This window comes from Ctenocephalides felis, unplaced genomic scaffold (genome assembly GCF_003426905.1).
Source record: "Ctenocephalides felis isolate EL2017-DRISC unplaced genomic scaffold, ASM342690v1 CF-g0.4_SCAFFOLD_03571, whole genome shotgun sequence".
Lineage (NCBI taxonomy): Eukaryota > Metazoa > Arthropoda > Insecta > Siphonaptera > Pulicidae > Ctenocephalides > Ctenocephalides felis.
In genome coordinates, this window is record NW_020539725.1 from 7,992,130 (window position 1) to 8,014,116 (window position 21,987).

The 21,987-nt window shown below is 28.7% G+C and overlaps 2 protein-coding genes across 4 annotated transcripts; both read right to left on the reverse strand.

The window, feature by feature from the left end:
* Positions 1 to 8,536: 8,536 nt before the first annotated feature.
* Positions 8,537 to 16,657, reverse strand: LOC113387073 (palmitoyltransferase Hip14-like). Of its 3 annotated transcripts, XM_026624829.1 has the most exons (11): positions 16,245 to 16,657; positions 15,676 to 15,836; positions 15,343 to 15,483; positions 15,026 to 15,193; positions 14,685 to 14,911; positions 14,170 to 14,305; positions 12,004 to 12,166; positions 11,629 to 11,903; positions 10,633 to 10,752; positions 9,892 to 10,179; positions 8,537 to 8,575 (listed from the first exon to the last, which is right to left on the reverse strand). In XM_026624829.1, the coding sequence occupies exons 1-10, from the start codon at positions 16,633 to 16,635 to the stop codon at positions 9,913 to 9,915; spliced, it is 2,049 nt and encodes a 682-aa protein (XP_026480614.1). In that variant the 5' UTR covers positions 16,636 to 16,657; the 3' UTR covers positions 8,537 to 8,575; positions 9,892 to 9,912. The 3 variants fall into 3 exon arrangements, with proteins under 3 accessions (XP_026480614.1, XP_026480615.1, XP_026480613.1); XM_026624830.1 differs by lacking the exon at positions 8,537 to 8,575 and having other exon boundaries at positions 9,696 to 10,179; positions 11,794 to 11,903; XM_026624828.1 differs by lacking the exon at positions 8,537 to 8,575 and having other exon boundaries at positions 9,696 to 10,179.
* Positions 16,658 to 17,069: 412 nt separating this feature from the next.
* On the reverse strand, positions 17,070 to 20,487 carry LOC113385541. The gene is made up of 7 exons (XM_026623393.1): positions 20,349 to 20,487; positions 19,461 to 19,702; positions 18,482 to 18,589; positions 18,266 to 18,391; positions 18,005 to 18,194; positions 17,476 to 17,563; positions 17,070 to 17,197 (listed from the first exon to the last, which is right to left on the reverse strand). The coding sequence occupies exons 2-7, from the start codon at positions 19,679 to 19,681 to the stop codon at positions 17,070 to 17,072; spliced, it is 861 nt and encodes a 286-aa protein (XP_026479178.1). The 5' UTR covers positions 19,682 to 19,702; positions 20,349 to 20,487.
* Between the last annotated feature and the right edge of the window lie 1,500 nt (positions 20,488 to 21,987).

Here is a 21,987-nt window from a genome sequence, read left to right on the forward strand (position 1 = left end):
CCTAGGACCTAATTGTGGGTATAATTATACTGAAAAATAGGATGCTGCACGTGTAAAAGTGGCAGATTAGCGCGCCAACGAGAACACTTGGGAGGGCAGAATGCTTTGTAGGTAGAAATTTTGGAAACTTCCACAATGACTGATGAACCATTAAGGTGCGTCCACACCTAACGAACGAACACGAACGAACATAGATGAACGTAACAGAACGAACGGCAACAGCATAGTGTGACGCCACAACGATCACGAACGAACATAAACAAACATGGCGGGCAATGTTCCGCAACTTGTTGGTACATCAAAGGGAATTGGGTACAACAGGGAATAATTGTTCGTTCATGTTTGAACTCGTATGTGCAGTGTTAACGCTACCACGAATGTAGACAAACATTTTTCTTTTTTGACGTTCAAATGTGCAGTCCTGCATTAGTTTATGTTGTGTTTATTATAAGATATTGCTGTTATTGACAAATTTTGTAAATTTGATGACTTTTAATTTTTGCTCTTTCCGGCCACTTTATATAATAAATCTGACGTTTCACGGTACATCCTCGAACAAAAAGATTCAAGCCCTCACTGTTTTGATGCGTTTGTTTAGAATTATTCGCGTTCGTTCATGTTCGTTCGTGCTCGTTCGTTAGGCGCGGACGCACCTTTATATGGCCCAGAAATAGATGACTCGGTTTAAGTAATTCAATAATTCGTATTTCTGTACGTAAATCCAATGTGAAACTTTAAACGCGTTTTTCTCAAAACTATGTTTTTTGAACTGGTGACAACTGTAACTCAAAAACCGCTTATGTAAATTTTAATGAAATTTATACAGCTTTTAGAATACATAATAAACTCGGGCCTGATCGAAAGATTTTTATTATTTCAAAAATTTAAATTTTTTAATATTAAAGGTTTTATAACGTATTGTGAACGACCTGGAACGACCCTAGTCAATATTGGAATAAGATGATGACCAACACATATTTTGTAAATAATATAAGTAGATATAAAACTAGCTGTAAGTGGAATTCTGTCTTAAGGCAATTAAGGCATCGTGCCTTATGGCAAATTGCTGGAACTTCCCGTACCAAAAATTATTATTTTAAAAACGATTAACATTTTTGAAAAAAATTTACTTCGAAAAAAATTAGAGAGAAACTATAAATTTGACAAAAAATTACTTTTTTGAAAAAAAAAAATTTTTTTTTGAAAACAAAATTTTTTTGAAAAAAAAATGTTTTTTTCATTTTGACATACTTTGGAAATTCTGAACTGTTTTTCAAAGCAATCGTACTGCTTTATCTGCATAGAGACAAAATGTCAAAGCGCGCAACTGCCGCGCCGATGTCTAGCGGATAAGCATTGGTACGGAACCCATAAAAATGTAAAAAAAAATATACTTATTGTTAAAATCTTTATAAAATATCTGATAATTTGATGTGCATATGTCTAATGATCATTTTTGACCGCCAAATGGCATTTTTTTTACTGCCTTCGCCAAAAACTAATCAGCACGTCTCCTTATCAATACGAATCGAATGCTTTTTGAATTATTCAAATCGGTTGATCCGTGTTCCCGAAATCGTCGACGAAAATTTGTATCCGCACATACATACACACACGCACATACATACATACATACACACACACACACACACACACACACACACATACATCCATTTTTTCTAAGGTATGCCAAAATGTTCAGAAACCTCTGAAACGTAAAGATATATAAAAATTTTCATTTTCGATTTTTTTGCGATTACTATAACTTGCCCTACGGGAAGTTAAAAATATTGAACAAAATAACAAACAATCAGTGACTTTAAGTTTATGCCATTTATTTTTACAGATTGAAGAAGCTTATCTCAAATTTAATAAAAGGAAAAACTATATACACAATTGTTATTTATCTTAATGATTTATAAACTATTTTACACTCATCCTTATAAATATAAATTTTATAATTACTTATCAGGACATTATTTTGAACATATAGGCCAAGTGTATGGTTATAAATATAAGCACACAACCTTTTTACACTAATTTATATTAATGAAATCCACCAAAAAATTAATTTATTTCAAAAATTAATTTGAAATCATTAATATTAATTTATACCAATAAATTTTATCATAACTAAAGTATTATTCAACCTCAGTACGCTTGGAATTATTTATACAAGTAGCAATGATTAATGATACCAACTACTATAATATTGAAAAAAAAAATTATCTATAGCATCTAATAATTTCTTTGCAAAGCTGTTTGCAAATCGCATATAAAAACTTTTCCATAAAGCATAAATTTTCTGATATTTGAATTTCGATAGAACAGGTATCGACCGCAAAATCTTTCATTGAATATTTAAAATAATTTTAAAAAAAGTTGCTAAAAGCTCATAATTATGTGTGGAATCACTGTGCAGGTCCATTTAAATAAATATTATTCCATATGTATGTACAGTGCTGGATTTACAGTAGGGGCAATCGGGGCTACTGCCCAGGGCGGCAAATTTTGGGGGGCGGCAAAATTTGGATAGTGAGAAAAAAAAATCTATACAATATAATCAACTTTTCTTTAACAAGATTTTTCATTTCAAGAAATATAATTAACAAAATATAGTTCGATTACAATGCAAAATTTGGGTTGAAATAACCGATAACTAAAATTTATTATTTTGCCTTGCCTCCCTCTCCGAACGAAAATTATCAAATAAATTATCAAATTGGTTAATAAGTTATTAAACTTGGCCATTTGGCTAATAATAAGATCCGTAAACAAAGCTGAAAGTTTAAAAAAAATATGTTCTTCAGTTCTCGAGCTCTCTTAAAATGACGAATTTGTGCACTTCCAAGCTTATAACTTCGAAAAAAATTTAAACTAGTGACTCATGGCATTGTGCCTTAAGACAAATTACTGAAACATCCCGTGGATGATTTTTTAAACTAAAACATCTGGTGTAAACGTCGCCGTAAAATTGTAAAATATTATTACATACAACAATCAGGAAAATTTTGTTAATCCCATAAATAGGGAACGATCTTGCCCAGGGCTCATGTAATTAGGTTATAAAATAAGATTGTAAAATGTATTCCGTCGGGCCTGAATATCAAATAAATAGTTAGTCTAACATAAACAGGCAAAGTATAAGGAGGTGTTTTGTAAAATAGTATATAGAATAAATTTAATGTGAATCTAAGAGAAGTTTCATTCTCTAGCACAATCATCGTAGGGATTTCGCATTTCGTCGATTAATAAAAATTACAGTCCACTATCGAAGCATCAACAACGACGTCATGTAAATCGCTCCATCCCGTACTAAAAATTACATTTTTAAAGAGTATTAAAATTTTTTGAATAATGAAAAAAAAAGACTTTTGAAACACATTTTTTGTATTTTGAAATTTTTCGAAAATTATGAACACCCGTACTAAAAATTACATTTTTAAAGAGCATTCAAATTTTTTGAATAATGAAAAAAAGACTTTTGGAACACATTTTTTGTATTTTGAAATTTTTCGAAAATTATGAACAAGCAATCGCGCTGCGTAGCTGTACCAAAAGCTAATCAGCACGTCTCCCCATCAATACAAATCTAATATTTTTTAATTATTCAAGTCGATTTTGAGAACACGGATCAACCGATTTAAATGATTCAATTCCTATTGATAAGGAGACGTGCTGATTAGTTATTGGTCAAGGCAGGTCCAACAGTTTTAAAGATACGGGCCAAAATGCCAAAATTGATAATTCAGTTTTTAAGAAAAAAAGCATCCAACATCATTCAGAAAAATTTACAGAATAAATAACTTTTTAAATTTGTGGGGGGCAGGTTTAGCGGTTTCGATGATCCAATAAAAAAATTTGAAAAAGAAACATTTGGCGGACAAAAGTGATCATAAGACATATGCACATTAATTTATCAGGTATTTTAAAGATATTATAATAATAAGTATAAATTTTGTTTACATTTATATGCGTTCTGTAACACTGTTTATCCGATAGACTGCGACGCGGCGCTTACGCGCTTCTATATTTTGTCCCTACGCAGCAGAAGCAGCGCGATTGCTTTAAAAAAAAGTTCGAAAGTTCGTAAAATTTCAGGGATGGGGCGGCATTTTTGTCAGTGCCCCGGGGCGCCAAATTTCTAAATCCGGCCCTGTGTATGTATATATATATACATATATATATACGAGTATATATATATATATATATATATATATATATATATAAATATATATCTATATATATATAAGGTGACCTTATTTTTTTGCGAAAAAATCCGTGTGTGCGAGGGCATAGGGGGGGGGGGGTGAGCTAAAAACTAACTAATATGCACATTTTTGGATTCAAATTATCAATAAACACACACACACATATATATATATATATATATATATATATAATATATATAATATAATTATAAATACCATTGATTAATTTGTATGGCTTGATCATAAGGATGTTTATATACGGAATAACGCTTTTTCACCCAGCATTTGTTTCAAACTAAATACTAACAAATGTATTTGATATATACAGTTGAGCATAAAATATTAGTATTCCATCATAACTTGACATAATTAAACTTATAAGGTTTAATTGCATTGTACAAAAATATTTAATCAAACATACAAAATAATTATCATAAATATATAACAAAATAATAAATAAATAATTCATATCAATCCTATAAATAACATGTCCATGCCCCATACCAAGCCTTACTTATATATAAATCAATTAAAACTAATTCGATAATTTAGAAAATACCTTAAAAATTATTCAGAGTACACAAAATGAAGATGTTTGACCATATCTTATAAAATTTAATATATATATATATATATATATATATATATATATATATATATATATATATTATATACACTAGTGTTGTACTAATATTTCTTTTACCGGAACGCTAAAATTAAAAAACCGGTTCTCATATTTGTTCCTGTTCCGTTCGAAAAAAAAAACAAAAATCATTACAAAACCATTTTGTACATATATAGGTGTTTTATAATAATAGGTAAGTTTATTAAAAATCAGCTAAATTATAAATTATAAAACTCACTTATTAAATCATTTTTTGTATGTAGCAATTTTTTTCAATTTTTTTTTGCCGTAACGCGTTCCTGTCCAAAAATGATTTGCCGGAACGACGTTCCGGAGCGTTCCGGCTCGACAACACCACTGTATATCTATATTTATATACATATATATATATATATATATATATATATATATATATATATATATATATGTGTGAATGTTGATTTTCAGCCAATCGTCGAAATAAAAGAGAATATTTATTTATACGTTTCGTCACGGTTGTGTGTCATCATCCAGCAACCCTTTTTGAAATTTTTTACAGTATCTAAAAGCATAAATAAATATTTTATTGTTTTCTTTTATTTCGACGATTGGCTGAAAATCAACATTCAAGAAGATGTCTCAACGTCGAACAAAAAAATCTAAATCTTATATATATGAAATGTATATTACAACATAAAGTGACCGAGCTAACACACTTGTCCCAAAAAATAAGTTCACAGTGCAGCATATAGCACATGTTTACATTATAGTGAAATAATAGCATGTAATAATGCAATATTTGGAGAAAAATTCACAATAAAAACACGAATGAAAAGATATGAGTTACTAGTGACAGGTGACACCTCATAAAATTTTCTTGAAGAATATTTCATTTATTTTTCAAATACATTAGTGGTACCCTGCTAGACTAGCGTCATCGGTTGTTTGTGTAAAAATAGCGAGAAATGGATAGGAAAACTGAATTTTGAAACGAATTATTAATTTAACACTTATTATTGCTGCATATTACTCGTTCATATGAACTGTAATGAATATTTCCAATCTATACGTCGAATATAAATAAATAATAAAAATAATGAAAATTTGTAACACTTTTTTATATTTCGAAAACAAATAGGATATACTTTGTTAGTTAACCGAATTAAACAAATAAGATGGACTGTGTTAATGGTAAAATTACGGGACATGTGAACCAACAAAACGTTTATAAAAATCGATAATTAAATTTACGTACATTTGTGTATAAATAAAGATACATATACATATGTATATATACATATCATATGAATTTATAAAATTGTGTTGATCTCTAACTACTGACTAGAATAAAATACAATGACTTTTATGATCTATAACTAGTGTATCGGATCTATAATACACGTTTTATTAATGCAAAGTTACAGTTACTCTCACTAGTAACGATGTTTTCATAACAATAATATATGTTCGAAGCAATAGCTTCATTATAATTCATATATAAACTTTGTCTATAATTCAAGTTTTGAATATCCAGTCGAAAAAAATAATAAAGATAAAATAGAATAAAGTACGAATTCTATGAAAGATTCCAGGCCGTCGAAAACACATTTGATTACACTTAAAACGCGAAAAATAAGCTATAAACGCTTGTTTCATATGTTAAGTAAAATAGATTTATTGAAATTCGTTACTCTTATTACGTTAAAAGAAAACGAAAATAATTAGTGTTGCATTAGTACATGGAAATGAATACGAGTTTACTAGTTTTAATTATAGCTTATGTCATAAAGTAACGTTTAAACTAATAAAATGTATACAGTGGTATCCAGATATACGAGCAACCTGACATACGAGTTACGAGCCTCTAAAACAGCAATTCATTGCTTCGACATACGAGTAAAAGTTGAGTGAGTAAAAGTTTTCTAGTAACTTTCAAATGTTAATGGCAAAATAAAAATATGAAAATTTTGTCAGTTGTAACAATGATTTTCCTGACATAGAAATATATAGGCTATTTTATAATTAGTTATTTCAATTGTATATTAATATCAATTGTGTAGTAACGATTTACCCATGCGGATCAATTGAGGATTCTTTTAATGTTCGAAATTTTGACTATACATTAAGGGTGATTGTACAGTTACATATGTTGAGCTCGCCTTTTTTGCTTTTATCATAAATGGACAGGAAAAAAAAAATTATTTTTCATATTTAAAAAACTTGACAAAACCCACAGTGCTGGAACGATGCTATTACAATGTATTTATATGAAAAAAAAAAATGGCTTCGAGATATGAGCATGGTTACGAAACAAATTAAACTCGTATGTCGGGGGGGTACCGCTGTATATGGATTATGGAATGAATTATACAAGCTATAGCGATGGCTTACATCGGCCCTCATTAGATTAGCTTTCGCGTAAAGATACATTTCCCACTTAAAAATACCGAATCAATTGATCATAAATTTGATTAAATGTCATATAGCAAGACCAATATTAAACCAAAGCTCTATTGATATCTTGTACATAATCAACCAGCCATCAACGCGAGTTTTATTTAGTGTCTAGGAGTCAATTTCCAGTAACAGCGTCAAAACAAACCTCCAAGGAAAAACAATGTTTTAGCCATCTATTACTCTTTAGTTTTATTATATTCAGTTCAACGCGGCGAGTTATCACATTTTGCCTCTAATCTAAATACCACCAAGTCCATGTGCATGATATTAATACTCTATAAAATACAATTTTTGCAATCAACACTAATGATGTGATATGCCAGATAGTAGTATAATTTCATCATGTATAGCATGGACAACTACTCATAAAATAATGTTTCTAATTTAGAATAAGTAAATCATTTTCGAATTTACAAACCTAGAGAGTATAACGTAAACATACTCATATGGATCTCTTTGCTATTATAAATTTTAAAATGCCTACTTAGATACATTTTTGTTAAAATAATCTAGCAGCTCGTCATAACATCAAAAATAAATGTAAGCAAAAGCTGAAAGTTTACGGCAGTGGCGTTTGTCTTATAGATCATTCGCAAACATGGCGATTCATACAGAAATTGCCATATGTTTGCCAGATTTCATTACAATGTATATACAATACATAGACAAAAATAAAGTTGTTCCGTTTTGTATATATGTAAGAATATTAAGAGATACGTTTTAAACACAACATCGTTTTGACCTTTCATTTCCTTGTTGACAATATAAAAAACTAAACTATATTTAAATTAGGAGCTCCTACTTTACATTTGCCCTTGAATATAATAATGTTTGATTGTATTTTAAATATTCAAAAGTGTCAATATTAAGCTTTGTTCTGTCATAGCTTACTTTTAGTTATTTCAAAATTGGCAACTCAACAACATTTAAATATATTTTTGAAATCATACATAAACTATATGTAATTTGCCATAATTCCATAAAGATAGGACAAAACTGTGAATATAAAAACACTAAGCGCGTTCTTACGACTGTGATATTAAATTATTCGAAAGTGCTGATTATTATGTTTTAGTGCTCAATTAATTTTAATAATCAATCTTGTAACTACTTACTATATTTTTCATTTGATAGCAATTAATAGTTTATAAATATTTGTTGCAGCTATCAATAACCATATGACCAAAAAATGTTTGTGAATCTTATATATTATAATAAATAAAATCCATTCATGTATCTTTATGAGAAAAATTTAGAAACATATGAAGATTAAAATCATCAAAAGTTTCACTGTAAAAATTACCTGAAAAAAAAAAACAATACAAAAATTTGTTTGCTATAATTTATATAGAAAGAATAATCACAAATTAACATGCTGAGTTTTTAATAAGTAGTGACAAATGTAAAAAGGAAATAACAGAAGCTAAAATTAGTGATGTGCTGCCGCGAAAATTTCTTGATTCAAATCATTGGAATTAGAAAAAAACCTGATTCGAATCGAGCTTATATATGGCAAAAAGGCAAAAAAGCCCTATAAATGTATTTATTTAGTAAATATGATAAAAAAGTATTGAGTTTGATCAATATACTCAATAAGTTAAAGATTTTAAATACAAATTACTACCAAAAATATATATTATAAAAATGATTTAATTTTTGATTTAAATATAATTAATGATTTGAATTTAATTAATGATTGGAGATGCTTGAAATATATTTTCACATTAATTCACAATAAATTTAATCAAATACTTCTGCATCACTAAAGCATATAAAATAATAATCAACCTTCGTGGTTTGACAGCTTGTTTATTTTATTTAACTAAACGGAGAGCTCAATGTAAAGTCATTCACTTTATATGATAAGATAATAGTAGTACATATTTTCAACGAAAAAAAAACAAAATTTTTAAAAATTTGGTTTTCAGAAACTTTTCAAGTTTACAAAATATATCAATATTTTAAAGTTATCAAAATTTTCAAAAAAGTTGAAAAAAATTCAAAATTTTCAAAATATATCTAAATTTTCTTTTCACAGCTATAAAAATGTTAAATTACGATACGGGAAGTTCCAGCAATTTGCCATGCTAGTTTTTTTTTTAAGTTTATTAAAATTTATGTTCACATGTTATAATTCATAATACATATTGTATCACAGTAAATATTTCTCGGCTTGATACGGGTTGATTCAATTCAAGTAAAATGTGATACAAATATGGCTTGATTCAAATAATTCGAATCACTTGATTCGAGTTGGCACATCACTACTGAAAACGTATATTTTAGATTTAGAATGAAATATATTTTTATTACACTTGGTTAATAGGATTTAATTCAATAAAATATTCAATTTAATTAGTGTATAAAAAAACATTATCATTATTATTAAACCGACTAACGCTGTTGGCTTGTGATAATATTTTAACAATATGAACTGTATATGGGTGTACAATATCATAAGGTATTTGGTTTCATATCATTAACAGCTTTTCAAACTCGATCGGTAGCAAACAAAATGAAAAACGTTAAAACCATCTGATGACTCATTAAACTCATAGAACTACTAGTTGATTAATGATAACTAGTTGATACTATGATTAAACTATGTTAAATTTTTACCTTTTCTAATCAATCCTTTTTCTACACATATTGAAAATTATCTGCAGCAGGTGCTCTCATCAGCAGCGGTTCATGCTCAACTGCGCTTTTACCCGATACCTCAAAGCTGGTCATCCAATTGACGTTTTGGGGCTCATGCAGACCAAAACATCGAGTCTTGATCTCGAAGAAGTCTAAAAAATTTGATAGGGGCCCGCGGTTGAAAGGTGATTTACCACCCAGGGCTTGAAAATGGCGGTATCGGCCTCGGTTCATTCGTTCATTCGTCGTCATACCCAGACAAATAACCTGCGCAAAACAAATATTATTATTAGTGTTTCGAGAGAATGCATTCGGTTTTTGTGGGGGAATGTTATTCTACATTACATAAGTGATCAATTTGCTAAGAGAATAAATTCAATAGTTAGAAACAACGACATCCTTTTGAAAACTTTTTCTTCGAAACGGCTAGACCTGCCTATGCCAAAAACTAATCAGCACGTCTAATTATCAATACTTATCGAATGTTTTTTGAATTATTCATATTGGTTGATCTACCCTCCCGAAATCGTCGACAAAAATTTGTATCCGCACACACACATACATCAATTTTTACTAAGGTATGCCAAAATGTTTAGAAACCTTTGAAACATAAAGATATATACAAATTTTTATTTTCGATTTTTTTTTGCGATTACTACCCTCTGGGAAGGTAAAAAGTATATAATATATATTACAATACAAAGAATATGGAATTATTACCTGATAAGTTTGACAGCAAGCTAAAACTGCTACCCATGTAGCATGCAGTAATGCGTTAGCTGCAACCCAAGCCATCCACGGTTCACAACTAGCCATCATTATTAGCATATCGCGAGGATCCTGCATTTAAACAATTGAAATATATTATCAATCTTATGAATACAAAACCAAATTCAATTATGATATGAAATATCATATTTTTTAAAAAATTATTGCTAAAATGTGAGATGTGAGACAAATTTTGCATACATATATATTTAAATGAGACTATTTTTGAATGGAATCGAATTTGGAAAAAATATGCCCGTATGTGTGTATGTTTGCCAATTTCTGAACTTTCGTCGACGTTTTCTCAAAAACAGTCATTTGATGTAGCTCGATAAGGACTATCGTAAGCTGTGCGCGACGGTCGGCCAAGCCGTTTCTTTCTGATTAGTAAAAAAGTGTAAATTTTTTCATCCTCTTTTTGGGCCAGAATTTTGAATCGATGTAAAATATTAAAAAAATCTTCAAACCTTTCCATGGGTATTGGTTAGGAATCGCGTTGATTAGCTTTTAGTAAAAAAGCCGTTTCCTTCTAATTAAATTATGATAATTTTTCATTTTGATGATTTTGTTGAAACTTTGTATAATGATAGGTTTGGTCCTTCACAACATATTGAAATATTATAGGCCTATGGTAAGCGGTTGAATTATAACAATTAATTAAAGTTGGAATTTCGATGTGAGTTTGAGTGATTCTCATTCTAAATCAAATGGGGCAAACAAATTAATTTAACTTGTATAATTACATATATATAGATATATTGAAAGACATCAATCGAAAATCGTATCAATTATTTTTCAGTGTTCAAATAATAATAATAAATAAATAATAATAATGCAAAAATATTATTTGCGAAATTGACATTTGAATATTTTATCTGAAATTATGTGTACATATCAGAAAATTCATTTAACTTGCCTTAAGGCAAAATGCTATTCACAACTAGTTACCTGGACATTTTGACTTTCATGTGCTGAAGAAGTCAAATGTTCTTTGTTTATAAACGCCGTTCCAAACGTCGGCCCATTACTAGACACAACAGGTAATATATGAGACTTAACTGTAGTGGTTGAGCTAGATATATGATGCACTAATCCTGACGTGTGAGGCTGTACATATCCTGGGCAGCTTTGTGACCAGAATTTGGCTGCACCATACATCATCCAACCACACATTAGCAATAAACTCCACAGAAAACCCATAAAATATGTATGATTTTTAGCTCCTAAAAAATATTTGTAATTTATCATATTTCTTTTATTAACTTTTACATTTTTATTATTATCGTAATACAGGTAATATAAAACTTGTTGCCTTCAACTCACCTATGCAGTTGCCAACCCATGGGCAATGGTGATCAAATTTTGCAACACAGCGGTTGCATACAGAACAATGCTTTGATCTAACTGGCCTCCTGGCTAAACAAGCTGAACAAAAAGCTGAAGGCTCAAAACCAGTTCCTCCACGTTCTGACAGTTCAATTATAGTCTAGAAAAATAAAAATAAACTAGTTGGTTTGGTATTTAGCCTTGAGGCAAGTTACATGAACTTCCCGATATGTGTAAATAATTGACTTAAAAACTAAATTAATTTATGAGTGATTAAAAGTATTCCGAGTGGATTTATTATACATAATTGAAAACGAGCGAACACTTTGACACGGTGTATTTTCTAAAAGTAAATTTTCAGAAATCAACAATTGTTATAATTGAACCAGTTTCCATAGGACTTTAATGGCTTGATAAGTTCATTAAAACCAAGTACTCTATCGTTATACCAAGTAAAATCGTCCAATTTTAATTTTAACAAACGTCAAAAAAACTACTCTTAAACTTTGATGAATTTTTAAAATTAAACTACTTGTCGTAAGGCCGTAATATTACAGTATGTTCTATAAGACCATGATATATATATATCGCTAAAAAAATTTCCATAAAAATCGGCTTAAATTTTTTTTTTCAACAGTTAATTACAAGAAAATGGCTCGGTGTAGATTTTCACCTAAAACTAATCAGTATTGTTCCCAACTAATATCTTTCGAACAGTTTTTGATTTTTTAAAATCGGTTCGGTAGGATGAGCTTAAATGTGGAAAGTTTAACACTTTTTTTTCAAATTACAAAGAAACGGCTTGGCAGATCGTCGCACAAAACTGACAAACGATAGTGCTCATCGAAATACATCAAATGGCTTTTAAATTTCTGAAATCGGTTCAGGCGTTTTTGAGAAAACGTCTATGAAAGGTCTAATTTTGACAAATGCCAAAAAAACGATACCAATTTTTGCAAACTTTGACGAATTTTCAAAGTTAAACCAATTGTCGTAGGGCCGTAATATTTTAGTATGATCTAGAAGACTATAGTATCTACCATCAAAAAATAATAATGAAAATCGTCGAAAAAAAAAAATTAACACTTCATCACAAGAAAACGGCCCGGCCGATCTTTACCAAAAACTAATCAGCACGATTCCCAATCAATATCTTTCGAACGGTTTTTGAATTTTCATAATCAGTTCAGAATTGCGGGCTAAAACGTAGACGAAAAATTTTTCACTTTTCTGCTATTTATAAAGAAACATCTCGGCCGATCGTCCCACAAAACTGACAAACGATAGTCCTCGTCGAGATACATCGAACGGCTTTTAAATTTTTTAAATCGGCCCAGCCGTTTTCGAGAAAACGTCGATTTACGGCAAAAAAACTGTTCACATACACACACACACACATATACTTTTTCCAAATTTGGTCTCATTCGATTCAGAATGGCTTGAAACGTCGAGAAAACATAAAATTAGCGAATCGGATTTTTTGATGAAAACATAAATTTCTCCTTCGGGAAGTTAATAAAGGTGAATTATAATTATGATTTATTATAACTCATGATAAGTTAGTGCATTTGTATTTTATCTATTTTGTTATCAAACAAGTACTTCGGTCACACTATAATATAACTAATATTATGGATAGCTTCCTTAACTTAATTGCGTGCTGACATCAGCAATAATTTAACTATGTTGATATAGTTCAGGGCAGTAAATAACATTAAATTGATTGAAAATCACAAATGAAAAATGGTTTCATTCACAAACAGACTAAAAAATGATTTCTAGATTTTAATAATAATTTGATTAAGAAAAATTGTAGTTAATAGTAAAGAAATATAGAACTCTAAGGATGTGTCATCTGACACTACGGCTAAGACAAGTTCCTTTATATTAAACAAAAAAAAGTTTTGTGAGACATATGTTTTCCAAATGTATTTTTTACTGCTGAATATCAATCAAAAGTCGAAGTTTTAGTTGGGACTAAAACTGCAAAAAATGGAAAACAATAAAGAAAAAGATAAAATCTTCGAACTAATAATTTCTATGCCATATTGATAACAATATTATCCACAAATATTTATATATATATATATATATATATATATTTTCATATAGATCATATTTTCATATAGATCATATTTAGAAAAGCTAAATATATATATTTACCCTAAATCTCTGCTCTTGAGTAGGTGTAATTACGCCTGGATCACCTCTCCAGGACTTCAAAAAGCATATCCATAATAATCCTGAGCATGCAAAGAATATTACAGTAGTCCACCCACTGACCACTGGAGATACGTAACTATGATAAAAAATAAAAATTAAAATTTATACTACATAACATAACATTTTAAAAATTGCATAAATTAATAGCTTTAAAAATAATTTACAAAAATATTTATTCAATATTTAACTTTAATTATTTTGCCTTCAATAAATAAAATCAGTCTAAAATATAGTGTTATGAGAAATAATCAGGTTACTAGAAAAAAGCCTAGTCAATTGTGAATTTGTTTTAAATATAGAATTTAAATCCAAAGTACAATAAGATGTAACATGTTTTTGAAACTAATTTGAAAACTAAGTGATTTATATTTAATTTTTCAAAGATTATAGGTGACTTGCAATTTTTTACATAATAAAAATCGATTTTAGTAATAAACAATATATGCGAATCTTACCCCAGCCATGTAACATAAAACCAAGCTTTAGTAGCTAAGTAAACACTTAGTGGCAGCAGAGCCATCAAATGCTCATCAAATAGCAAGCGACCCATTGTGTGCACAATTGAATAAACAATGCCAAGAAGGAAAATTTTTATTATGACATACAAATCTGCTGAAAAAATCATACCAGCTACATAAAATGTTAAAAATGGCATCCAAACCATGACCCACCATCTTGATCGCTGAAATTAATAATAAGCTTATTTCATCACATCTATAATAGCAGTAAAACAGTGCATGTTAAAATTTGATATCTTTATACAAAGTTGAAGTAAGATAATGTATATGGTATTTACTTTATCATTTACAATCCTTTGACAAATATTTTGCCGTTTAGGAGCATGTGATGCTTCTTTTATTTTTTCTGCTACTTTTGGTGTAATCCAAAGTGAACCCAACTGTGATTGTAACATTGACAATGGTGTATCACCACGAAAATTTGGTGTATTCAATGAAGATTTTCCCTAAAAAAAATATTACTAATTAATTATTTCATTATTGTTTTAAAACTTAATTTATATCTGCAGATCTCAGATTAGTTTAAATTTTTATTAAATACATATTTTAAATTTTATATTTTGAAATAAATTTTATACTATCAAACTAAACATACCTGAAGAACTAAAGTATTTATCGCCAAAGTATTTCTGGCTAATATCGCCCAATGCAATGCAGTATTTCCATGAGTGCTGTCTGCCAAGCCAGGACTTGCGCCTAATGTTAACAATAATCTTGTTGGGTCCAAGGCAGTAATCTGTAAATATAGTCTTAGTTTTATATCCTTATAACTTATAGTTTTATATATTTTTTTGATATACATTTTACAAAATAATTTTATGAATAGAAAAATAAAGGATATTAATTAAATCAAATGCATCAAAAAGAATGTATAAACTTGCTTAAACACTATATGTTAGCCTTCTATCACAGAAGCGTTTCTATATACCTTCCAAGAAGACCACATTAGAGCCGTCATTCCACCCCTGTCACCAAGGTCTGGACTTACACCTCGAGCAACTAAATATGCAACAAGAGCAGTGTGACCAAATTGAGCAGCTAAATGTAAACATGAACAACCTTCGGCATCACGTAAAGTTGGATCTGCCCCTAAAAAATTATTGAAAATAAATGTAACAACTATTACATATACATCATTCAAATCAATAATTGCCACAAAGGTGTACAATACATGTATATTGAAAAATATACATGTATGAGATTGAAACTTTTCTTCTACAAAATTTTATTCCAGTTCCAACTTAATACAACCCCTACATAAGTTCTAAGCTGAATACATAAATAAATAGTAAATTGATATGATTGAAATTACTATTTACATGATCATATCTTTTTTGGATGGTTTTCATATGTATGAGTTCACAATTGCTTTGAAAAAAACATTTAATATAATAAACACATGATAATTGGTTCTTTGTATTCATTTTATTCAAATAATAATTATACCAAGAAAATAATTTCAATATATTGTAATAATAAATGAAATAACTGATTTACCTGCCGATAGCAATAAAACAGCAGTACCAAGATGTCCCTGCCTTGTGGCCCAATGTAATGGAGTAGCATTTAATTCACCCCCAACAGCATCAACAACAGCCCCTTTGTCCAAAAAATATCTTACAATATCTTTACGATTATTAATTGCAGCCCAATGTAATAAAGTAACCGTTTCTGAATCTGGCTGATTAACATCCCATCCAGCATCTATCAATTCTTTCACTCTTGATAAAGCACCGTACTGGGTCGCTTTAACAATATCAAAGCCACTATAATCGTGTTCAATTGGGGCCACAATTGGCTCGCGGGAGATTAAGCCATCCTTTTCGCGCTCTGGTTCTACACAGCCTCCTACACCAGAGGCTGCACAAGAACTACGATAGGCTTTCATAGTTATTTAGTATTTAACATATATTTATTTGTACATTTTGAAATATAATTTAAACTAAGCATCGATTGACACATTGCAACAGTTTGAGGTTAGAGGGTGCAACCCTCATTTGACAGTTCGCAGGAATACCATCCTGGCAATATTTTAAACTAAAACAACAAAGATATTTTAAATGAAAACGTCTTCATTTCATGTATTTATCTATTGATACCAGCTATTATTATCTGATTCAAGATCTTTCAGAGTATATTAAGCAGGACATAATTATAATTATGACTAAGTATTATTATAGTAAAATAAATTATCAACTAAAAATCACTTATAATTAATAATTAATAAATAATATATTTATTTTCCATTTTACAAAATATACATTCTTAATAAAATACACAAGTATATACAAAATATATGTCAGAAAATAAATCCTGAATAAATTATTTAACATGAGTTAAAAAACTAGTTGCATATATTCTGTCACCTATAAAAACACCAAACTTTAAAACAGCATCTTCAGCTGGCATAATTATCATCTCTCCTGCTTCTTCTAAACCACTTGCTGATTCTATTCAAACAAAATATATATTTTAATACATTCATCAAGAAAAACAATAATATATTTAAATTTATCAAATTTTAAAATCCAATATTATGTGATCTATAAATACATAATAATTTTTCAAAATTTATAGAAATAAGTAGTAAACATATTTCAGATTTTTTTTTGTGAATTTCTAGTTACGTACCTAATACGTAAACTATCATATTTTGTATTATATTATCTATTTTGCTTTTGCAATCATCTATAGATAATCAAATATATTTAAGTTTATAATTAATTACCTATTGTAGTCTGAGACATTTTTGAAAACAGATTAACTTCTGTTCGCACAACTTTTTGGAGATATAAGCATTTTAGTTGCACCAATATCTAAAAAAAGATAAATTATATATAAATATATATATATATATATATATATTTATTTATTTATTTATTTATTTACAGTATTAATTGTAATTAACTAAATTGTTGATCAAATAGCTTTTGTTTGTTGAAAATGCTATAATTAAACTACTGAATGTTTTCAAATTTCTTTTTTATTTGATAGCACAATCCATTCAATTAAGTTTAGTAAAAAAAAAATTCGTTAAAATGTCTTGACTGGCCTTTATCCTTTATGTTTGATTATTTATAGTTAAAAGTGCAATTAATATCAAATTTAAATTGTAAGATAGTTTAGATTAGTTGATTACGTAATAGATACTACTAAACTTGCTTTTAAAAACTAAAAAATAATAAACCGCTATGGCTTGATAATAAACTTTTCATATTTATACAGCTAGAAAATAAAACACTAGTTAATATACAAACCTCAACAAGTTGCCTTGTATGAAATGGTAATTGAAAACTGAACTTTTTCTGCACATCTTGCAATAAAATTCCCGGTAATGACAAACAATAACTTAAAACTGTACTTAACCATTGATCTAAAACTCTTTTGTTAATACTACCATCCACTCTTATCCAAGGGCTAATAGTAATTTTAAGTTGCTCACATGCACTGAAAAGAATAAGAATTTGTGATCATCACAAATAATGATAAAGTTCATCATTAAAATAATAATTATTTACCTTTCTACATACTGAGCACCTTCACGAACCTCTGTAGACTCATCTAAGACCGTCCTTTCCTGAGATTCCTCAGTATTACTTTCTTCTAGTATACTTGATTGTGAAAGTTGCTCTTGTGGAAGGTTGCTATGAATGTACAGTGCAAAAACGTCATGTATTTTTTTCATATAAAATAGTTAGGTACTGTGCTATAGATAAATATAAAATTATAGTTACATGGAATCATCTATGCTTGCTGTAGTTTCAAGCTCATCAACTTCCATTTCCAATGCAGATTCCTGCTCTTCCACCTTTCGTTTTTTTGCAACAGACGTACTAGACCTACTGAAGATTACCATTATCACGATTGAACTTTTTATGTTATCTTTATATATATACCTAAAACTAATCGGTATCATTCGCAACCAATATCTTTCGACAGTTTTTGATTTTTTAAAATCGATTCAGAATTGAGAGCAAAAACGTGGACAAAGAATTGTTACTTTTCTGCTATTTACAAAGAAACGGCTCAGCCGATCGTCGCACAAAATCGAGAAAAAGATAATCCACATAGAAATACATCGATTGGCTATTAAATTTTTGAAATCGGTCTAGCCGTATGTGAGAAAACGATGAATGTTTTAATTTTGACAAACGCCAAAAAAACGATACTAATTTTTGCAAACTATGACATTTTTTGAAAATTAAACTACTTGTCGTAAGGGCGTAATATTTTAGTATGATCTAAAAGACTAAAATTTTTTAACACTTTATTACAAGATTAATCCGATCTTTACCAAAAACAATTTTTGAATTTTCAAAAATCGATTCAGAATTGCGGGCTGAAACGTAGACGAAAAATTGTTCACTTTTTTGCAATGTACAAAGAAACGGCTTGGCTGATCGTCGCGCAAAATTGATAAACGCTAGTCCTCATCGAGATACAGCGAATGGCTTTTAAATTTTTGAAATCGGCCCAGCCGTTTTTGAGAAAACGTCAATTTACGGCGAAAAATCTGTTCACATACATACACACACACATACTTTTTCCAAATTTGGTCTCATTCGGTTCAAAATGGCTTGAGACGTCGAGAAAACAAAATTAGATAATCGAATTTTTTGATGAAAACATAAACTTTTTCTTTGGAAAGTTAAAAAACAGTAAATATTATAAATGAACTGTTTTTAAAAAATATCATGATCATTGCATTAATACCTCATATTTCGTTTTCTTTTACCACTTGAACTATGTAAGATGTCTTTTGCATTAAACATTTTCTCACGATCCAGTCGGAGCACTTTCGTAGTTTGTACAAGCCATGGTGAAGCATGAAATTTATGAATATATCTAGGTTCACAAATGCCCACTCGCAAAATCAATTGTTGTTTGACTAAACGACTTATGAGGTCTGATGCATTCATAGGAAGCTTGTTCATGGTAATGGATTGCAATAGTGTCTGTAAATAAAACCAAAATGAAAGCAAAGCCCTAAATAACAATAACATAATCCTATACATTTAGATTTTAACTTAAAAAATACAAAAACCCTTTAATAATTATAAATTAATGATAGATATAAAATAAATTAAGAAAAATATGATGTTTTTATTTTCGTTCAAAATATCTATCCACAAAAGTTGGAAAAAGTGTGTATACAAGTGTATAAAAATGGAATATTCATATTGTTATCACAATTTCTTGATAGCGTAGGTAGTAATGGCATTTCACGATATTTTTTAAACTAAAAATACCACTTACACCTTTTTGTGATAAAGAACTCGATTTGAAATATTACTAAATCAACTATAAATTGTAAGATATTTGAGTAGTCATATGCAAACTAATTAAAATTCATGTTTTCTTTTAGTGAGTAATCTTGATGTATTTTTATTACTAAGTCTTAGATTTTTTTTATAACATTTAAATTGACTGCTATTTTCCTTATTACCCTTAATTAAATTAATCTTTTTGTAACACTAAGTTTTGAGAATTGTTTTTAATTTTATAACTGGATAATTCCAGTCAAGATTTATGATAAATAAGGCAGTACTTGAAAGTACTTTTAAGTTTTCGATCATATATTAATTTGTTTGTCTTACTCACCAAAATATCTTTATTAGTTACCCCATAAAAAGTTTTTGATTTTACAAGTTGTATAATATTTCTTACAATCGTAACAATCTCATTTATTTTGTCAGCTTCAATGTCAGAAAATGCGTTAATTATCTCATCCTGCTCCTTTGTTATTTGGATTTTAATTTCGTTTGATCTGCAAAAAGCATTAAATTTATTAATTATGCATAAAATATTAATAATAATAGTAATAATATATAACATAATCTTGTACAATCTTTAGCTATCTTTAAACAGGTAACATCTAGTCAATTATGAGAACCCAAAACGCCGAAAACGGTAAGTAAGTAAAAGTGTCGTGATTATTGAAAAAAAAATCAAGCTGATAAGTACTCTATAATCTAGGGGTACACATCACATAGGACAAATGGAAAAAAATTGTACTTAGTTAAGTGTATTGCTACTGATTACATATATCAGTACTTCAAAAAAGTTATTATTACACTATATAATAAAAAAAATAATCCCTATCAAGTAAACATGAATCTGAAACTATAATAATCCATCTTAATTTCTCTGTTCAGTATCTAATTGTCTACATAATTTTCAAAAAGGTCTATGCAGACACTTCAGTATTTATTACTTGTAATATTAAAAAAACTTAAGAAATTGAATACTTACTCTCTTAAGTTAGTAAAAAATGTTCCCAATGTTTTTTATTATTCTTTAATATTTCGTTAGCTAATGGGGATTACCATTTTGTTCCATAAAAGATATATAGAGATTTGATGAATTCACAACAAAATAATCATGAAGATGTTGTTTAGATTCTGGATCGAATTCTGCTCCTTGTAAACGCATCATCCATAAAGCCAAACGACCCTTAACGAGAATAATATTATTTAAGTTTAGCAAAATTTGTCAAAGTAAAAATATTTCATCATATATATATATATATATATATATATATATATATATCTATATATATATATATATATATTATATCAAAAATTATTATTCTCGTTATATATTAAATTATACTATAAATTACTCGTGAAGTTAAAAGCTTCTGATGCTTCTTTTAGTTTGTCATCATTTGTCAATCATCATTTTGTGTTTCAGTCATTGAAGTAGAATTTTTATCAGTATTACTGAATTCATTTCCAATATATTCATTATCAGAATCTTCAAAATCAAAGTTGCTTTGTTCTGAATTAGCACACTTTTTCCAGCAGAACTGAAGAAGATCATGATATCTTTTCAATATCCTCTCATATGTGGGATCATGCTCGCTTATTCTAGGATCTAATATCACAACCTGAAATATCATGTAATTAATTATTAACCCCATAATAATTAAGAAACCTAACAATAAAGATAGTTGTCCAAAATAATTCTAAACAAGTAAGGCACAATATAGTGAATAAACCGTACAAACGCGACAATTATATGGACCTTCCACTCAACATATTTCATCATATAAATGAAATATAAATTTTTTCATTCAATGTTAATAAAATGTTTTGCGGGATGAAGAAAAGTCAAAATCGAATTTTTCTCACAATATTAACAATTGTAATGATTTCTTTGCCGCAAAGTTATATCTAATTACAAAATATACAGTATAATATATATATATATATATATATAATATATATATATATATATA